At 61.6% G+C, this 19,344-nt stretch overlaps 1 protein-coding gene across 1 annotated transcript; it reads right to left on the bottom strand.

Moving 5' to 3' along the window:
* Positions 1-119: 119 nt before the first annotated feature.
* Positions 120-19,025, bottom strand: VWCE (von Willebrand factor C and EGF domains). Its single transcript, XM_037517695.1, has 20 exons — positions 18,916-19,025; positions 17,265-17,359; positions 17,061-17,150; positions 16,484-16,609; positions 16,058-16,174; positions 14,876-14,992; positions 13,921-14,049; positions 12,124-12,551; positions 11,934-12,027; positions 10,750-10,832; positions 9,349-9,436; positions 8,112-8,197; positions 7,138-7,255; positions 6,548-6,633; positions 5,071-5,167; positions 3,744-3,826; positions 2,717-2,807; positions 2,555-2,637; positions 1,647-1,737; positions 120-1,462 (listed from the first exon to the last, which is right to left on the bottom strand). Exons 1-20 carry the CDS (start codon positions 19,023-19,025, stop codon positions 825-827), a joined length of 2,850 nt encoding a protein of 949 aa, XP_037373592.1. The 3' UTR covers positions 120-824.
* Positions 19,026-19,344: the final 319 nt, after the last annotated feature.

Genomic DNA, 19,344 nt, shown 5'->3' with positions numbered 1-19,344 from the left:
ACAATTTGATGAACTTTAATCCTAGGGATATGGTGATATGACACTTTCAAAACAAGCTAAGGAGAGGTATTTCTCGATCTCTGACCACTTCCCCTCGTTAGGAACCTACGGTGGTTTGTCTTCAAGCCCCTCACCCCCCAGTAGCCAGCGCCAGCGTCAGGTCTCTGGAACCGAGTCTGATGATCTGACTCTTGGGGGCTGCTCAGCCCAGCGACTCCAGCACAAGCTACTGGCACACTGACCCCACCCTCTTCTGTTTCTCAAACTGCTAAATGTGAGATCCTGGGTAAGGGGAAACGCAGGGTGCATTCACCCAACATCTAACACCCACTGCTTGCTGGAGTCCAGACTTCACTGAACAGAGGGGTTCACACCTGAGCTGAAGACTTAGTAGTTCACTGGTGTGGGCTGGAGTGACCTGTCCTCTTTCCCAAGGCGAGAAGTGATTGAGCAGGGTGCCCTGGGGAAACTGAGCCAACCTTTAATCAGGAAACCCCAGGTAAGGACACAGAGGTGGCACCATGCCAGCCGAGGCCAGGGCCCCCTGATTCTCTTCCTCCAGTGAGGAAGCTCAGCGCCCACAACCCTCTTCCAGAGAAAAGTGGGCCGCCCAGGAGATGATGACCAGGGAGGACACCTCAGTGCTCACAGCGCATTCCAAACGCTTCCCAGGAACAAGGCTGTCGCGCCCCAGGGATCCGCCATCACAGCCAAGAGCCCCATGGGAGAGGCTGGGCCTCGGCATCCTCAGCCTCCTCCGTCCCAAGCCTCCCTGCAAGCTCCCAGAGTCTTCTGTGTCCAGAGTCCCCAGGGCACAGTCCTGCTTACTGGGCGGCCTCCTCCTCCCTCGAGGCCTCCGTGGCGGGTTCCTGTGCGCTGGCCGTGGCTGCGAGGGCTGCAGAGAGTCTGGAGATGGTGGGAGAGAGTCTAGGAGGCCTGAGGAGGGTGCTGGGGTTCTCAGAGGGGCTGGGGGCTGTCGAGGAAAGGGTGGGAGCTTCCGTCGGGGTGGTGACCGGCAGAAAAGGCCGTCTGGATGCCGTCTGGGCCCCGAAGGCGGAGGAGGAGGGTTCTGGAGTAAGAGGACGTGTTCCAGGAGCCCCGGGAGAGGCTGGAGGTAGAGGGGAGGCTCCTGGAAGGAGGGAAGGCCCTGGGGAGGGCCGAGGGGGCCGGGAGGCGCCGTGTTCCCCTGGGAGCGAGCCCCCTGGCCCGAAGGGGGCCGAGGGTGAGGCCTGGGCTCCTGAGCGGCTCGTGGTTAAAGTCTGCGCCTGGGACAGGTTCCCTCCTAACAGGAGCTGGAGGAGCTGGAGCGCTGGCCTCTGCGGCGACCCTGCCGAGGGGCCCAGGCAGGAGCTACAGTTGACGGGGGCCTCCGTGTCTCCCCGGGGGCTCCGAGCCACTTGGCTGAACTCCGAGTCTCCGCGAGGGGACAGCCCCTGGCTTCCTTCCGGAAGAAGCAGCGAATCTAGAGAGAGGAGGGAAACAAGACGCACGGTGGCTCTCCCGCGGGGTGAGGCGGCGGGGGACACCACATCCCCTCTCTGAGTCTGGGGCCTCCCACCCGGCCCTTTACAAGTCCTATGTTTCTGGGCAGACAAGCCAAATGGGAGGAGACGGCGGTGCCACCCCAGGACCCAGGGTCCCCTTACCTGGGCAGGAGGAGCAGCAGCCCCCTGGGGGCGCGGAGGGGTCTGTGCAGGCCCGGTGGCAGGGGACCCTCTCACAGCTCACCTCTCCCAGCTGGGGAAGCAGAAGGACACCCGCTGAGGGGGCACAGGCACCTCGCCCACCAGAACAGCACCCCGGTGTGGGGTCCCCGGCCCTCCTGTTGTCAGGGCTGTTGTCTCGTGCCCCGAGTTCCTGCTGGTTGAGCTAAACGTACAGTCAGGCAGGGGCCTCTCACCAGGGCAAAGTCCTGGTATGAGGAACCTCCTGGGAAACCAGTGTCTGCTGAGAACAGCAAACAGATATGGCCAGAGGAGCAAGATCAGCCAGGACACCCTCCTTGTGAAGATTAGCAGCAAGTTAGGAAAGAGCAGGGAATGGAGACAGTAGGCTCTGATTAGCAGGAACTATGGAGCCCCCAAGCATAGCCCCCGGTCACTCCACCCCAGCTGGCACCAGACGGTGACACATCCCCCCAAATGTGCATTCCCCACGTGTTGCCTTCTTCTCTGACCCCGCCTCTAAATAAACATGAGACTGCCCTTGGAGCGGGGCTGTCTCTGCTCCACAGGGACTTTGAGTAACCTTTCTCCACCTCGCTCCTCGAGGCGGCACCCCCACAGCCTCAGGCACCCGCAGCAGGACCCACAGGAAGATCCCAGGTCCGAGGATGCAGCGCCTGAGGCTCCTCTGAGCAACAGGGAGAGCAAACACAGTGGGTGCCTGAAAGGATCCAAACCCAAGGTACTTGGCAGGTGACTCAGACCCCAGCCCCGCTCACCTGGCACAGAGGTGACCCAGACCCCAGCCCCGCTCACCTGGCACAGAGGTGACCCAGACCCCGGCCCCGCTCACCTGGCCCGGAGATGACCCAGACCCCGGCCCTGCTCACCTGGCAGGTACACTGGGTGCAGGGCTCGTCGTCCAAGGTGAACACCTGGCCATTCACCACCTTCCTGCCCTCATAGTTGCAGTCTGCAGGGGCAGAGGAGACGGCCGTGAGAGCCGAGGCCCACCGGGGAGCCTCGGACGTGGGGCAGCTGGTCCCACTCACCTCGGCACACGGGGCAGCACTCCCCGTCGGGGTGGAAAGGGTAGGTGCAGGTGATGGGGCAGTCCACGGGTGAGCAGGCGACTGTGCCCAGCTGCGAGACACAGAAGACACTCAGTGCCCTTCGTTCCGGGGGCACCGGGGAGGGCGGGTCACAGCCGTGGAGCACCCATCAAGCCACCCGTGAGGGGCAGGGAAGGGTTCGTTCACCCAGAAGTTCAGCCCCTCAGGGCCCAGGGCCTGCCTCGTCCACCGAGTCCATCTGTCAACAGGAACCACCTGCTGAACAGACCTGCAAACCACCCAGGATAGAGAGCACCCAAAACCAGGGGAAGCCGAAGCTCCTGGAAGCCGGTGGCCACTCAGCCAGAGATGTTTACCCTGAGCATCCCAGATCTCTGCAGAGGCTGGCCTTTTCCAGCTGCGTCTGCACGCATCTCCCCACCCCAGCCGAGAAGCTCCATCCCACATGAAGCGTTTTCAGCACGTTGAGCAATAAGGATGTCCCCCGTTTTCCAGATCCCCAGTGACTATCTACATGCTGCTCCCAGGAGGCAAAGGGGCCGACGAGCCCCCGTGCTCCAGCTGACTAGCTGTGGGGTCTTGAGCAGGTGCCTCTGTCTCTTACCACCTGGCAGCGCCCACCCAGAGGCTTCTCCTGCAGTTGAACTGAGTGTTACACACACAGGGCTGACAGCAGGAACGGGCATGAGGCAGGAGCCAGCCACGTGACTACGTCAATGAGCCCCGGGCTTGCGTCCCTCACCTCCACCTGCATGAGACTCCCCGGGCCCCACTTTATACCATAAGGAGCCCCCGAGGCCCTGTCTGGTCACCCAGAAGCAGAGGACTTGGGCTGTGCAGGGTTAAGCTGTTTCTCTGCCTGCGGGTGAAGGTTCAAGGGCGTTGCTCCCACCGGAGCCAGGGCAGCCCCTCTCATGAGGTCTCTGGGTTTTGGCCCCAGGCCGGGAGCTGATGCTGGTCCCTGGGGAGCTCTGGCAGCCAGCGGTCAGGTCTGGGAGGCCCGTACCAGGCAGATGCAGCTCAGGCATGGGTCCAGCACAGACGGGAAGGTCTCATTGTTGTAGAAGATTCTGCCTGTGTAGGTGCAGCCTGCCGAGAGAGCACGCACTGAGCACCGGCCGGGGGAGGGGAGCGGCCAGGGCAAAGGTCTGAGGCTTATCTGGACAGCAAAGGTCAGGCCCACCACTGCCCCGGGGCCTGCCTAGTGCTGGCTTCTTTCAAACTGGCTTCAGCAATGGGACCAGTCATTACACTTCAGGTTCTCCCCCAGGGAAGGGCGTCCTTTCCTGCCCCCTCACCAGGCAGGAGGGGCCAGGAGACACCACCCGGCACCAGGCATCACGCCACCCTCTCTGCTCTCCCCACCCAGGCAAATCCCGCCTTCCAGAACATTCCCTCCCACCTCTGCTTCCCAAGGCCCCCTCAGGAGGCCAATCTCAGTGCCACCACTAGATGATGTTGATCACATACAGATAAGTATAGAAGAGGGTAGTGGATGGTAGGAAATATCTTTTATAAGAAAATATATAAGTATCTACTGCATGTTAGATCTAGCTATATGTTACAGACATGTTCGATATCAATGTCATATCAGGAAAAGAGACTATATAGAAATACCAAACCATAATGGGCCTTTTTTTACTCTTTTTATCTTTGCTTTCTGCCGTTCTAAGATAAAATGCTACTTTTGTAATTCTGAAAAAGAAAAAAACGATGATTAAAAAATCAAGTTCCAGGGCCTCCCTGGTGGCACAAGGGGTTAAGACGCAGCCTATGAAGCTATCCGTAGCCACTGCAGCACAGAGTTCGATCCCTGGCCAGGGAGCTACCCACATGGCACAGCAGACCTCTTCTGACTCACCCACTGCTCCCCTCAGCAGTGTATTTCAGTCAGTCTGCCTGTTCTGTTCCCCGCTATGTCTCTGGAGAATCCTCTCACCCCCACAAACCTCTCGCCTGTACCCCACTTCTTGTATGCATAAACAAATAAATCTTTAAAAAAAATCAAGTCCCATCTTGACAGCCTCACTGTCCACTGTGTCACAAGCTTTGCCTTCGTGGCCCCTGCAACTGGGCTGTCCACTCTGCAGAGCTTCACATCTGTTTCCAGCACTCAGACAGGCCTGCCTTGGGCAAGCAGCTTGACCTCTCTGAGCCTCAGTTTCCTCATCCGTACAATGGGGTTACCCCACCAGTCACAGCGAGGATGGCCTGGCACGAAGCCCATGTGTGGTGCTTAGTACAAGGTGAGCCTGGACTCGGGGCCTCCCTGAGGATCCTACCATAGCATGTGGACTGCAGTGCAGTCCCCCAGTGGGGGGCAGGGAATTTACCTGCTGAACAGTCTGGGCAGCACTGTCCAGGGATCCGAATCGGGTGAGGGCAGGAGTCCACACAGTCTGTCCTCTTGCAGTTCACTGAGCCGTCTGCCTGCAGGAAGGAGGAGCTTCACTAATACCCCACCCCCCGCCCCACTCCACCTACCCAGCAACCCCCAAAAGAAAGGGAAGCTACAAACTGGCCAAGCCATGTCCTAAGGGCACCATGATACAGTGGGGGGGCTCCCCAAAAGTGCACCAGTTACTTGGAAAAGGGGGTGTTAGCCTTCCAGGAAGGCTTCCCCTATCCAAGGAGGGGGAGGTGAGAGTTGGGGTTTAGTCTCCCTGGCTCCGTCTCAGCAGCTGCAGCTGAGATTGATTGCGCCATCATCCCCTCCAAATTCTTCTCTTAGCACTTCCCTGGAACCCTGGCTCACCCCAAATCTATGGAGTACAATAAAATCCTATTTTATTAGAAAATTATTGTACCGGAAATGTCTATGTCAGAAAACAGAAGTGCCATAGAAGGTTTCTTTTTTTTCCTAAGTATCTGCTTGTGGAGCTTTTGTGTTATTTTCTTCTCTAGGAGTCAAAAAGGAGAAAAAAACCAGCAGAGGTACTTTCCTCCAGCGATGACTCCAATGAGACATTTCCAAATTGTGTGAGGATCCAAGGCTTTTTCATAAATGGTGCGTCAAGGGTACTAGGGCTTCTCACACACCAGTGACACACTCGTCGCCGGGGGATTCAAGTGCAGATTCTAAGCAGAGGTGTGGGCAGACTTGACATTCCTCATGGTTCCCTCATGAGAAATAAAGCTCTAAACTCATAGGCACTAAAAACCCTTTTAAAGTAGAAAGGGAGGGCCTTCCTGGTGGCACAGGCGGTTGAGCACAGCGCTGTGAAGCTGCCCGCAGCCTCTGCAGCGCCAGTTGGATCCCAGCCGGCCAGCAAGGGTCCCACATGGCGCAGCAGACCTCTCCTGTCTCACCCGCTGCTCCCCTCAGCAGTGTATTTCAGTCAGTCTGCCTGTTCTGTTCCCCGCTCTGTCTCTGGGGAATCCTCTCACCCTCCTGCACATCTGGCCTGTACCCCAGTTCTTGTATAAACAAATAAATCTTTAAAAAATAAATAAAGTAGAAAGGGAAACCAATAAAGAGCTACAATGACTGTTTCCTGGTGGGCAGTTGTGTCTGCATTTCTGTCCACCTGCCCTTGCCTCTTGATGAGAGGTCGTGTGATTTGCATTAATGAAAGAATCATAGCAATTTCACAGCAAAGGCCTGAGTGACCAAGCCCAGGGGTGCTCTCCTCCCTCAGGCATCCAGACTCCTAGTTCCATCTCCTCTGCCAGCAGCTCCCTGCACAAGCCAGTGTGTCCCTCACCATGTCCAAGGCAGAATGTCCCCCAAAATGGATGGGGGGTAGGGGTGCGGTGGGCTAGGGGAGGGCGGCGGGGAAAGCAGCTGAAGGCGCGCAGGTTGTCATTCACCTGGCAGATGCATAACTCACAGGGATCACCAGGAGACCAGATCTGTCCAATCGGAAACTCAACCCCGTTGTCATCGAGCGAGCAGCCTGGCCGGGGGCGATGAGGGAGAAAACACGGTGAGCAGAAGCACTGGGGGCGGCCCTGACCGGCCACCAGAGCTCCAGCACCGCCCCTCCAAGATCACACGCCTCAGCTCACCCATGCTGTGTCGATGGCGCCCGGGGTGCACCTCAACCTTGCCCGCTGCACCCCGAGTCTGCCCTCACCTGCCTACCTGGCTCCCTCACTCAGTGAATTTTTCCTCCAAGCGTGCAGCTCATACACACAGACACAGTCACACAAAGGTGAGCTTACACACCCAGACACACACACTTCACACGCACAGAGAGCACACACAGACCGACATACTCATGCGGGTACAGACAGACACACTCACACAAGCACACAAACATGCACAAGAAAACAGATACACAGTCACACTCAGCTACCACTCACACACAAACTTAACCCAGAAACTCATACACACTCACACTCACGCGCACACTAGCGGTCTCGGCAGGCGCAGACCGGGCGCGGGCCGGCGGCCTCACCTGTCGTGGGCGTGGGCTCCCGGCAGGTGAAGCAGCACTGTCCAGGGCCCAGCCACCACTCCTCGCGGGGGCAGCTCAGCTCCGGGCACGGCGTGAAGGAGCACTCCACCTCCCCGTTCTGGAAGAGAGCAAGGGGAGAGGCCAGTGAGGGCAGCTCCGGGCCAGGCCGCTGGACAGCCAAGGAGGAGATGCAGGCTGCTGCCCACCTAACCCCCAAATGGTGACAAAAAGGCCCGAGGGAGCGCGAGAGGAGGAAGGGGGAGCTGGGAGAGGGCCCCTGGAAAGGGCGGCTGATGGGCTGCCATCCCCCGACAGCCACCAGCACGGTCCCCCCCACTTCTGCAGCCGCTTCCTGCTCCCACTCCAATCCACTCTCATTCTGCAGCCACAGAACTCTCTTGGCCACCCATGCGCTTCCGTGACTCCACCACTTAGAGCCCCTCAGCAGCCTCTGGCCTGGTTGACAGAGCTGTCACCCCCACACAGACCCTTTCCCCTAAGTTCTGCCCTGGTCTGATGGTGCCCTGGATGGCTTCCTCACCCCGGAACCCCTAGGCAGCAAGGGAGTCTGTACAACAGGCTGGGGTGGAGGAGCCCAGCTCCCCCCAGACAGTCCCCATCAGCCCCAGCACCCCTCCCTCCAAGAGGGCGTCCCCGAAGCCAACAGTCAAGCAAAGAGCCCCCCACCCCCCGTCCGCCGCCCGCCTAGGCCACGAGACCCTGATGAGCCTGTGCTGGCTGCTCCCCACCCCAGCCTGTTCCAGGCATACAGCAGGCGCTCTAGAATCCCCCAGGGAGGGGAAGGCTGAAGGGGGAGCGTCTGGGAGGCGGCTGGAAGGCCAGGGGGAATGTGGGTGCTCGCTCTCTCTCTACTGCCTCAGTTTCCCTTCTGCTGCGGCCATAGATATTCCTCCCGGCCAAGGGATCCTGGTCTGGGCCGCCCCCACGCCCAAGCCCCATCATTCAGCCCCTACCTGGCAGACACAGGTGGTGCACTCATCTGCACCCCCACTCAGCACAGCCCCGTGGGGGTACCACCGGCCGTGGAAGTAGCACCTCACTGTGGGGGAAAGGGAAACGCACTCAGGCCTTTGGGGAGTGAGGGGGGTGGAAGAAGAAGGAGGACAGGTGGGTGAGGGGCCCTGGGAAAGCTAACACCCTTCCACGGTCCTGCAGCACCCCCAACCCAGAGAACCCAAATATTGTCCCCGCCTCGAACCCGGGACAGGAAACACTGCCGCTTAAAAACCGGCAGGGAGGAAATCACATAGGAAATAAGGTCCTTCACCAGAAAGGCAGGGGAAGCCCTAAGTAGCCTAAGCTGAGGAGAAAAGAAGAAATGAAAGAGATGAGGGCTGCGAACGAGGCCGGCCCTGCAGGCGGGAGGAGCCTGAAAACCAGCCCCGGCCCGCCTGGCTTCAGTCAGGCTTCCCTGGGGTGAGCCCACTTCCCGGCACACCAGGGAGGGACTCTGGCCGGGAGAGTCCAGCTCCCCATCTGCACCGTGGGGTGGATCAAAGCACGCACCTCGGGGGGATGACCTTCCGCCTTCCGAAAATTTTTAATTGAAAATAATATACCATTAAAAAGTCCAGAATGAAAAAATACATAAGAACACCAGCTGTGACATCAGAGGAAGCCGAGCCTGCAGTTCCGCCCGCGCTAACTGGCCGTGAGTGTCTGGGCAGAGGCTCGGCCTCTCTGCGCCTCAGTTGCCCCAGCCGTAGAATGTCTTCCGAGCAGGCTCCTGACAGCTGGGCCATTCGTTTTCAGCACGACTGCGGGCCGCCAAGTGGCCCCGAGGGCAAGGACACAGCCAGAGGGCATATTCCTCACAGGGCTGAGGTCGCTCCAGCCAGAAGAACCCTGTTTTTACAAAGGCCTAACTCTCGCTCATGGGAAGGGGAGACCCCACCTCATCCAGAGACAGCAACGCCAGTGGACCTCAAAGCCCTTCACGCCCGTGATGGGAGCACCTCCCGAGCAGGGGGCGGCCCAGGCTGGGCCCAGTCCTGCAGCCAAACCACGTGCACACAGTAGGTGCTCAACTCAGACAGGCGCTTGGAAATACTTCCCTTGATAGGAGTTTCTCAAATGGAAATCACTCTCCCTTCTCTTTCCTCCACTCAGCCTGCTCCCGACATGTCCTCAAGTGACACCCCAACCCCCAACAGACAAAAAGAGTCCATTCCACCCCCGCCAGTCACTTACCGGGGACACAAGTGCAGCAATGCGAGGGCGGGGAGGTGTGACAGGGGCCGGGAGGACACTCGGGGGAGATGCAGGACACATTTCCAGCCTGAGGAGTGGGGACAGCAGGGAGGTGCGGGATGGGGTGTCAGAACCAGCTCATCCTATTGCACCCCATGCCGAAGACACCTGCCCCCCGCGAAAGCCTCCTCAGTGGAGTCCGGGCCCTTTGACCTTGGCCACAACAAGGACGCCCTGCAGGGACCCGGGTCCTGAGTTTATCATGGTGTGGCTTAAACAGCCCTGTTTCCAAGACGAGGGGCTGACCAGAGAGCAGAAAAAGAAGGTGCCTGGCCTTCCCTGGCACCCTCTTCTATAGCTCGTGCCCCTGGGCACCCCTGGAAGAATGCCAGAGACCAGAGCAGAGGTAACGCCACCGAGACAGCTCCTGTGCATCTGACTTTGGAGCCAGGTCACAGAATCGGTTACTGGAAGAATTACATTTCAAGATAAAATTTGAAAACCACAAAGCCCGGACTTTGGAGCAGGCCCACCTGAGGCCCAGTGTCTGCTCCAGATACCGATCGGCAGACTTCGGGCCAATGGCATGGCCTCTCTGAGCTCAGGGTCCCACTCTGTGACATGGGCTGGACACGGCGGCGCCCTCAGGACTGCTGAGGATCACAGAGCCTGAGATCGCCCCGAAAATACTGGCTGCAGCACGCAGGAAGACTTACAAAAGGGCGGTGGGCTGCCCAGCACCCCCCATTTACACCACCGCTTTCACCATCCCAGACCAGGGCCCACTTCTAGTGATGGGCAGAGGGTGGCAAGGAGGTTGGTGGGCAGAGCCGGGCTTTGCACAGAGGCAGACCTTGGCTCCAATCCCAGCTCTGCTTCTGCCCAGCCTCAGCCTTTCCAGAATGGGGTGTATAGAGGGAGCTACCAGCAGCCTCGAGTGAGAAAACAGGTGAAGCCCCGAGTCCCATGCCTGGTACCCAATAGGTGGCCGTCATCAAATCTGGGCAGCAGCACCTGGCAATTTCCAGCACATAGTAGGTGCTTAAAAGTATTCTTGGAAAAGTGACTTTGCCTGCAGGAAAACACACCTAACAGGCTGAGCCGTCTCCAGCCCAAATGTGGATATTTTTATTATGTTGGTAAACATTTTTCCTGAAGAGAAATACAAACTCCCCGGTGAGAAGTTTCCGAGGGCTCCCACCCCCCACTTCCTAGACAGGTGGGCCCAGCTGCTCAGCAGACGCCTTCCCGACTGCACACGTCCCCCGAGATCCACAACCAGAGAACTCTCCTTCCATTCAACCAGCTCAGCTGTAACACCCGGTCTTGCCCGTTCCCTTAGCTAAAACCCCCCAAAGGTCAAGAAAATGCCCGGGAGGCTCCGGCTCCCGGGAAGCTCACCAGACACACACAGACGGTGCAGTTCTCGTCGGGCGGCGAGAACACGTCCCCTTCGGCGTGGGTGACACCGCCATGAAAACAGCCTTTGAAAGACAAATAGAAGTGGGCATTGCACCTCTTCAGAGAAGAGGAAGCTTGAGGTCACATTACTTCTCCAGACAGGAGGTACCTGGAACCTTCTCTCACAGGTCCGGATGCCCCTGGAGCAACAGACTCAGGAGACCAAAATGGTCCTAGGACCCGGAGGAGCTACCAGACACACCGCACGGGATGCCCTGAAGGCTGCACTCGTGTCGGATAAACCCAGAGCAGGATTGGCAGCGTGGCGTTTAGTCCCATGAGGACAGGCGGCCTGGCAGCCCTGGGATCAAAACCTAGCCTGCCTGTCCAGCTGCCTGAGTGACCTTGACATGTCCCCTAATGTCCCTGGGCCTCACCGTCTTTACCGCAGAAGGGACACGCCACCTGTGCCCACAGGCCCTCGAAGGAACCCATGCCTCAGATATAAAGTGCCCAGAGCTCAGGGGCACAGTAAAGTTCACAATTATCATTAGGGTCGTCAGTCTCTGCCCTTCAGCCCAGCGCTTAGACTCTTGCACCGCTGCCCACGGCACCTCAGCCGGCCAGGAGCCGTACAGAGATGTGGGCGCTCAGGTGCCCCACCAGGCCCACTCAGGGGCGATCTGCGTTTGAACAAGACCCCAGGATTCACGTGCAGGGTGAATTTTCAGAGACCTGCTAAAGAGCCTGTGAAGTCCTCTGGGGTCTCTATCCTAACAGGGGCGGAAAGCAAATGAAAGGCTGCGAGCAGATGAGGGAAGGAACTGGAAAGCAGAGAGGAACTGACAGACGACCTGTGGCTGGAGATGGGAGCTGGGGGAGAGGAAGGGGGTGCAGAATGGATCTGCAGAAAAGGGAGGGAGGGAGGGAGAAAGGAAGGTCAAAAAGGATCCCCAGAAGGTAAGTGCCCCTGGAGGGCTCTCACGACACTGACCAGGGGTTCTCAAATGTGGTCCCCAGGCTCAATCATCACCTGGCAAGTTGTTATAAATGCAAATTTTGGGCCCCGTCCCACGCCTGCTAAATCAGAAGCCCAGAGAACAGACTTTCAACTCAGAGTTGGGGGGGCAGGAAAGAGGCAGGACCAGGTGGGGAACTCCCAGCCTCCCGCCGCCAGCCCCCACCTGTGCACGATGGGCAACAGCCCCCATCTCCGGAGGGAATCGGGTGGGAACAAGCAGCTTCACACGTCACCTTCTCACACGTCACCTCCCCATTCTGGAAGCAGAAGCAGGAGTTCCAGCCCCCGAAGGCCCAGGCCCAGGCCCAGGCAGGCGCCCACAGACCCTGACGCGCTCGCGCCCTCACACCCACCTCGCACCGGCACTGGGAACACCCGGGCCCCGTCCAGCGGCTGCCTGCCCCGTACATGGCTCCCAGGTGCCAGCACGCAGAGGGCGCCAGTGCCGGCGGCGTGGCTGCAGGACCCCTGGGCCAGGAAGGGGTCACCACCGCCTTCTGGAGTTGTGAGGGGGGTCCGAGGGTCCCCACCAGGGGGGCACTAGACATGGGGGTGGACCGCAGCAGCCCCGGAGCAGAAGGGGAGGATGTGGGTGGGGCGGGGGTGGGAGGCGGCAGGCGTGTGGTCCTGACTCCGCTCGGGGGTCCTGGGGCCCCGGGAGGGGGGCTGTGTCCTGGGGAGAGGGCAGGCCGGCCAGCCTCCGGGAGCAGCAGCAGCATCTTGGGCGGGGGCTGCAGGGGCTGCAGGATGGCGGAGGGGGCCAGCACGGCCTTTGGCAGAGCTGAAATGGAAACACAGGGGTCTCCTGAGGGAGGCAGCAGGGGCAGGAGTGGAGACTGGGCACCTGGAGGCAGCTCCGCCAGCACAAGCCGGGGGCTCTCAGGCCAGGCCTCCCCAGCACCGTGCCGCGGTGGCGGCCGCCGGCACCCAAGGAGATCGGCAGGAACGACCAAGAGCGGGCGGAAGCTACGGGCCGGGGACGCTGAGGGTCGGCTGCTGTGGAGAGTCAGATGCGCCTGCCCTCCCCGTCGCCGCCAAGGAGACCCGCGTTTCCTGAGCCACACACTTTTCTTGACCCTCAGGGATACGTCCTGGGAATGTCCTCCCTCCTCCTCCACCCTAGCAAGTGGGGAGCGTGTCCCCTGCTCCCCCAGCCAGGTGCGGCTTCCCAGGAGAGGATGTCTTGCCCAAACACACACACACTCCCACACAATCTCACACACACACACACACACACTTGGGAGGAGAAAGGGGCGTTTTCTTGCAGATGGACCCCACAGTCTAGAGACTGAGTGGGAAAAACTAAAAGAGGCGGGCGGGGCGGGGGTAGGAGAGAGGAAACAGAGTCACAGGCCAGGCTCGGGCCGGGCCGGGGGCGTGGGGCAGGCGAGCTCGCTGAGATCACCTGGTGGAAAGCTTGCCACGAACTACAAAGGACACTCCCGGTGTGCACGCGACAGTATAGGGAAGTCCAAAGGCTCCAGTGTGGCCGAGCACCCCGACACCACACAGTCCAGGAATCCCTGGGAAGCCAGCTTAGGGGGCTCTGCGGTCACACACCCGCCATCATTGGCTTTGGGGTTGTGTTTTTTCCCCTCTGACCAACCATTTGGGGGGAAACAGAAGAGTTAGGGAAATAGTGACCTGTACAGGGAAGAAGAATGTGTAAAGGAGAAGGAGGCCTCCCTGCTTGGCAGGAGTTAAAGTCTAGGTGCTATGAAGCTATCTGTAGCCACTGCGGCATGAGTTTGATCCCCGGCCAGGGAGGTGACCCACATGGCGCGGCAGACCTCTCCTGTCTCCCCGCTGCTCCCCTCAGCAGTGTATTTCGTCAGTCTGTCTGTTCTGCTCCCCACTCTGTCTCTGGTGAATCCTCTCTCTCTCTCTCTCTCTCTCTCTCTCTCTCTCTCTCTCTCTCTCTCTCTCTCTCTCTCTCTAGAGGGAACAGGGCACAAGGGGAGGGGGCTGATGCTTGGAGGGCAGGGCCAGGGACTTGGGGTGGGGCTTAGTGCCTAGAGATGGGGCCTAGAGGGGGGGAGTTGCAGAGGGCTAGGGCAGGAGGGGCCACCAGCCAGGTTGGGTCTGAGGCTGTGGGGCAGTACTGGCAGGGTGGGGCCGGGCGGGGGAGCCGGGCTGGGCCTGGCGCTCACCTTCACAGGACACGCGGTCGGCTCGGAGCCTGAAGCCAGGTCGGCAGGTGCACAGGAAGCTGCCCACCGTGTTATGGCAGGAATGGTGACAGATGCGCCTCTCTAGCGGCCTCCGACATTCGTTCACATCTACAGGGGAGCCGCGCTGTCAACAGGGCCTCGGCCCGGCTCTCAGCTCTTCTTCCTCCCGTCCCTTAGCCCAAAAAGCCGGGGAGTCTCCCTGCCAAGTTCTCATGGAACACATTCAGGGGGCTGAATGTGACTCAGATGTCTGGGGATGGAGCTGGAACCTAGTGCTAGTCCCCTCGGAAGCTCATGCATCCAGTAGGCATTTAATGGATGCACCAGTGACTCATCCCCCAGCACTTTACAGCAATAACTAAGTGGTGTCATAGGGGTGAGCCCCACTGGAACCTCCAGCCGTCCACCATCCCAAACGTCAGGAGGGTGGTATGAAAGGATCAAGTCACAGTTCTACCAGACAGTTCAGGACACAGACCTGACTCTGCCCAGGGGACCCCACCTTCACCCCAGGAGCCAAGCTCAAGTCAAACATGCCAATCGCTTTGTGGGAACTTCTGCTAATGGACTGAGAAAACAGGGGGTCTCCTTCTAAACCAGAGGAACCAAGACATAACGTGCTTTATTTACCCAGGGGAGCAAAGGCAGCCAAGAAAATGGGTGAGCAGAGAGGAATCCTTGGGGTGTATCTGGGAGAAGGGTGGAAGAGAAACATAACAGAATGAAAGAGGCACGTCGCCAGGAAAAGTCCAAGACCGGGTCTCCCCTGGGGAGCCACGCAATCCCGGGAGAGGCCGGCTGGAGCAGAGACTCGGGCCTTGCAGACTCGGGGCCCGGAGGTGCAGACTGCTGACCTTTCCCTGTCCAGGGCTCGCCCTGTCCATCTCCCTGAAGGGCAGCCTAACTTCGAAGACAACAGGGTCCTCCACCTTACCTACACAGGAGTGCCGGTTGCCATGCAGGTGGAAGCCAGTTCGACAGGAGCACCTGTAGCTGCCGATGCTGTTTTTGCACCTCTGCTGACAGGGGGACCCTAGGCATTCATCAGTGTCTGGAAGGGGACAGCACAGGCTGGAGCCCATCTGCCCCGAAGAGTTTTGGAAGTGTGCGGGGGTGTGCCCTCTTTCTCTTCACCACCTCCCGGCCCCCTCAGGACCATGGGGAAGCAGCTTAACCCTCCTCTTTCTCATGGTCCACGCAAGGTCCATCAACTCTTAACCCCTCCCAGGGCCAGCTCACTTCTCCCAAGCCTCGGCCAGGCCCCAGCCCAGCCTCCTCCAGGGCCTTCCTCTGCACAGCCTCCAGGTGTTCAGGCCAAGGGGCACCTCCGATCAGACCGCTCTGCTGAAAGCCCCCCCCACGGCTCCCACAGGCACCCGTGATGCCCACAGCTCAGCAGCCCTCAGCGGCCTCTCCCACATCCTCGCCTGCCCTTGCCTTTGCTTTAGTTTAAATTCTTGCACCTTCCAAACGGGCTCCTCATGTGCCCAAGCTCTCGTGTTTGCCTGAACTGCTTTTCCACCTTGTCTGACTAGTCACACCCCAAACTCGGCTTGGATAGCCTCCTCTGCCAAGGCCTCCCCGCGTCCACGTTTGAAACTATGAAAAGCCGGCACCTGCCCCTGGGTGCCCGACAGGCTCACCCCACAGGCTTACCCCACACGCCCACCTCCCGCTTCTCACCTCCCCACCAGCAGGGCCCGCTGGAGAGCAGGACGGGTCTGTAACCCGCCCTGCCGCACCCCCCAGCCGGGGCAGGTGGAACAAATGAGGGAGTGAATGAATGACTGATTCCCGCACAGTCCCCTTTCCCACAGCCCCCTCTTCCCAGTGCCTCTAGCTCTCTCCCATCCCCATCCCTCCACCCTCGGTCCTGGGCGCAGCCATTTCTAGCGAACTGTGGTCTAAAACAAGGGCCCTGGAGTCAGGGTCAGGGACTCCAGCGGCCGCCTCCCCTTCCTGACAAGCCTCAGCTTCCTCCCGGCGGGTGGGGAGGCTAACACCCTCACGGTGGCACTCGGGGCGGCCGCCACGCCACAACTCTTGGAGGGCACGTGCTGGGCCTGCTCAAGGTGACCGTGGGGACGCAGCCTCCTCGCCTTCCAGAGCCGCTCACCTTGGCAGCTGTGGCGGTCGGCGGACAGCTGCATGCCAGGCCCACACTCGCACACAAAGCCGCCTTCCGTGTTCACGCAGTGGCCCTCGCAGGAGGAGCTCAGGCATTCATCAATGTCTGCGAAGAGAAAAAACTCTCTTGCTGGCCCTACTCCTCCCCTGCCCCCATATTCTGAAGCAACTAATACCAGGGACCTGCTGGCCGCCTGGAGCCCCAGCCCCTAGCTCCGTTCCTGGCCCATAAAAGGTGCTCAACAAGTATTTGTGGCCTAGCAGAAGGGACACACGTCCCTGTCAGGCGTGCCTGCCTGCCCGCTCTCGCGCTTCAGAGCTCAGCCTGGCTCCGCTTGACTCTCGGGGACCACCCTGGCAGGCTGGAGAGCAGACACAACACCCCCACGTCCCCCACTGCTCCCAGCGTTCTCACCCGTGCACCTGATGCCAACATCGGTCTCGGTCATGGAGAAGCCCACAGGGCACACACGGGCCACCTCCTGACAGCCGCCGTGGTTGCAGGCCAGGTCGCAGCCATACTCCCCGCAGGGCCTGTGGGCTTCAGAATCAGGCACCCCACGGTGAGCAGGCACCGTGGCCCAGGGCAGCCACCCACCTCCTGGGCCCTGAATTCCCTGGGGAAGGCGGCTGTGGAAGCCAACAGGACCGAGCTCAGTCACTCATTAGCAGTCACCCAGGGGAAGCCACTAACTCCGTCTCAGTCTCCTCATGTAGAGAAAGGGAGCGAAGGTGGGCCTCCCTGGTGGCGCAAGGGGTTAAGACGCAACCTGTGAAGCTGTCCGCAGCCACTGCAGCACGAGTTCGAGCCCCAGCCAGCCAGGGAGCTACCCACATGGCGCGGCAGACCTCTCCTGTCTCGCCCGCTGCTCCCCTCAGCAGTGCATTTCAGTCAGTCAGTGCCTGTTCTGTTGAGATGCTAGGACGCACCTCCGGTGTCCAGCGTCTGCCACATAATCTCAGTGCAGCGAAGGTGCTCCCACCCCCCTTACCTGGGCAGGTGGCCCCTTGCTCTCCATCCTGGCAGGAGCAGACGTTGGGAGCAATACAGATGCCACTCCCGCAGCCAAAGGAGCAGAGGGCTGAGAGGAGAGATGCAGGCGAGGGTGTGTGTCTGGGCTCCCAACCTGCCCCTCAGGACAGCCAGGGGAGGGCCCCGCTAGGCAGGCTACTGGGGCACAGGGATGGGCACTTACGAAGGGTGCAGTGCCCACTGCCCAAGGAGGGCGCCCAGCCAGGGCAGCAGCCACTCCCGAACCCAGAGAGGCAGACATGCGGTCCCAGCCGACGTCTACAAGAGAGGAGAGAGCGCGTTTCACCATCTCTAGGGGGGAGGGCGGGTGTTAGTCTACAAGTCAGTGAACCTCCCAGTCAGTCAATAAGTCGGTCAACAAACAGTTGTCAGAATCCCCTGGAAGGGCAACGGGAAATTTCCAAAGAAAAATGACGCAGACAGTGTCTCCTGGAGCCAGGACAAAAGGCAAAGGCGTCTTCCACAGACAGCTGCCACTAAAACACAGTGACGCGTGGCCAGGGGAGAGGGACCACAAGGCTGACGAGGAAAGACAGCCCTGGATGAAGAGTCACAGGAATGGCTGCCTCAGGGCCTTTGCACATGCAGTTCCCTCCATGAGGAAGGCTCTTCCACAGACACACCCAGCTCACGTCTTTACCCAGGACGCTGCCCGGGCCTCCCCGAGGGCACTGCTCCCGTGACGGGCTGCGCTGGGCTGAGGGAGCCGGGTCTGGTCTGCACTGGGAATCCCAGTGGACCCAACAGGGCGGTGAAAATCTACCCGTGCTCCGAGGCAGATGGGAATGTCCTGCCGCATGGTGACGACCACTGGCAGGTGGGCGACCAGACCCTCACCTGCCCTCGGGGAACGAGCTGCGTGGGCAGGACGAGTGTTGAGGAAAGGGAAGCTGGGAGCACCGGGCAGGGCGGAGGCTTCTGCAGAAACTGTCCCTGGGGCCTGAGGGAGGCTCCCCCCTCCTGAGGCCAGTGCAGAAGGGGGAGGCCGGGAGAGGCAGGCAGCGGCCGGGGGAGCTGGGGGGACGGCGGGGGGCGGCGCCCGCGGACAGGCCGGGCCGCGCGCCCGCCGGAGCAGCTGGGAAGCCTCGCGGGCCGGCGGCGGCCGGGGGACAGGTGGCGGGAGGGCCCCGGCGGGGCCGGCGCAGGAACCGGCGGGGAGCGCGCGACACCCAGGCGAACGGGGGGCCGGCGGGGCCGCCTCCCTGCGCCCCCGGGCGGAGCCGCGGCCCGGCCGCCCGCCTCGCCCGGCTCCTCGCCGCGCGCATCACGCGCTCGCCGCGGGCGCGGCCGGGCCTCGCCGGGAGCCTCGCCGGGGGCGCCGCGCTCGGGACGCGCGGGCGGACCCCCACCCGCGCCGGCGCTCGCGGGCGGAAACCGAAACGAGCCGGGAGAGCCGGCGCCCAGGTCCGGCGGGCGGGCAGCAGGGGCGCGGGGCGAGCCCGCGGCGGGAGGGGCCGGGACGGCCCCGGCAGCGCCCCCCGCGCGCCAGGGCGAACGGCCGCCAGCCCCGAGCCCCGAGGGCGCGCCCCGGGCTCCGCCGAGCCCCGCGCGCGCCGGGATCCCCGAGCCGCGTCCGGCCGGCAGAGCCGCGCAGGGCGCAGGGCGCACCCCCGAGGGGCACCGCGCCCGCCTCTTTGTCCGGCGCCCCGGGCTGCGCCGCGCGCGGACAGCGCCCGAGACAGCCGGGCTGGGGGCGGCCGGCCGCCCCTCCGCGCCCCCCGCGCCGCCGGCTCCCCGCCGCGCGCCCCGGCGCCGGCGCTCCCGGGCAGGGCGCGGAGGGGCGCGGAGGGGCGCGGAGGGGCGCGGGCGCTCACCTCTCGGCGGAGAAGAGCCCGGGCGGCTTCCTCCCGCTGTGGCCGCGGGCCGGGGCCCCGGGCAGCAGGAGCGCGACGCAGGCGGCCCGCAGGAGCAGCCCGGCCCACATGGCCGGCGGCGGCGGGTCCCCCGGCTCGGCTGGCGGCGGCGGCGCGCGCGGGGGAGGGGGCTGCGGCCCTCGCCCCTCCTCCCGGCGCCGCGGGGAGCGAACCAGCGAGCCCCGAGCTGGCACGCGGAGAGAGCAGGGGGCTGGGGAGGCAGCGGGGTGGCGGGGGGCCGCGTGGGGATGGTGGGGGGGGGACTGGGGGCGCGGGGTCTCTGGCACCTGAGAGGGAAGCACACAAAAGGCAGCGCCGCCCCGCGCAGGGCCTCCTAGGACGGCGCGGAGCCCCAGGCTAGGGCAAAGATCAGGGACCCCTGCGGGCGGG

Source organism: Talpa occidentalis, unplaced genomic scaffold (genome assembly GCF_014898055.3).
Source record: "Talpa occidentalis isolate TD23 unplaced genomic scaffold, MPIMG_talOcc4v2.1 talOcc4.17, whole genome shotgun sequence".
Taxonomy (NCBI): domain Eukaryota; kingdom Metazoa; phylum Chordata; class Mammalia; order Eulipotyphla; family Talpidae; genus Talpa; species Talpa occidentalis.
The sequence above is the reverse complement of the archived record's forward strand: the minus strand, read 5'-3'. Positions and strand labels throughout refer to the sequence as shown.

Excerpts from the sequence above, each read along its gene's own strand:
- VWCE (XM_037517695.1), bottom strand. The coding sequence starts at position 19,025 with ATGTGGGCCGGGCTGCTCCTGCGGGCCGCCTGCGTCGCGCTCCTGCTG. Across the intron at positions 12,552-13,920 it reads CGACCGCGTGTCCTGTGAAG|CTCTGCCAAAGGCCGTGCTG; the intron begins GTGAGCGCCAGG and ends TTTCCATTTCAG. Across the intron at positions 1,463-1,646 it reads CTGCTGCTCCTCCTGCCCAG|ATTCGCTGCTTCTTCCGGAA; the intron begins GTAAGGGGACCC and ends TCCTCTCTCTAG.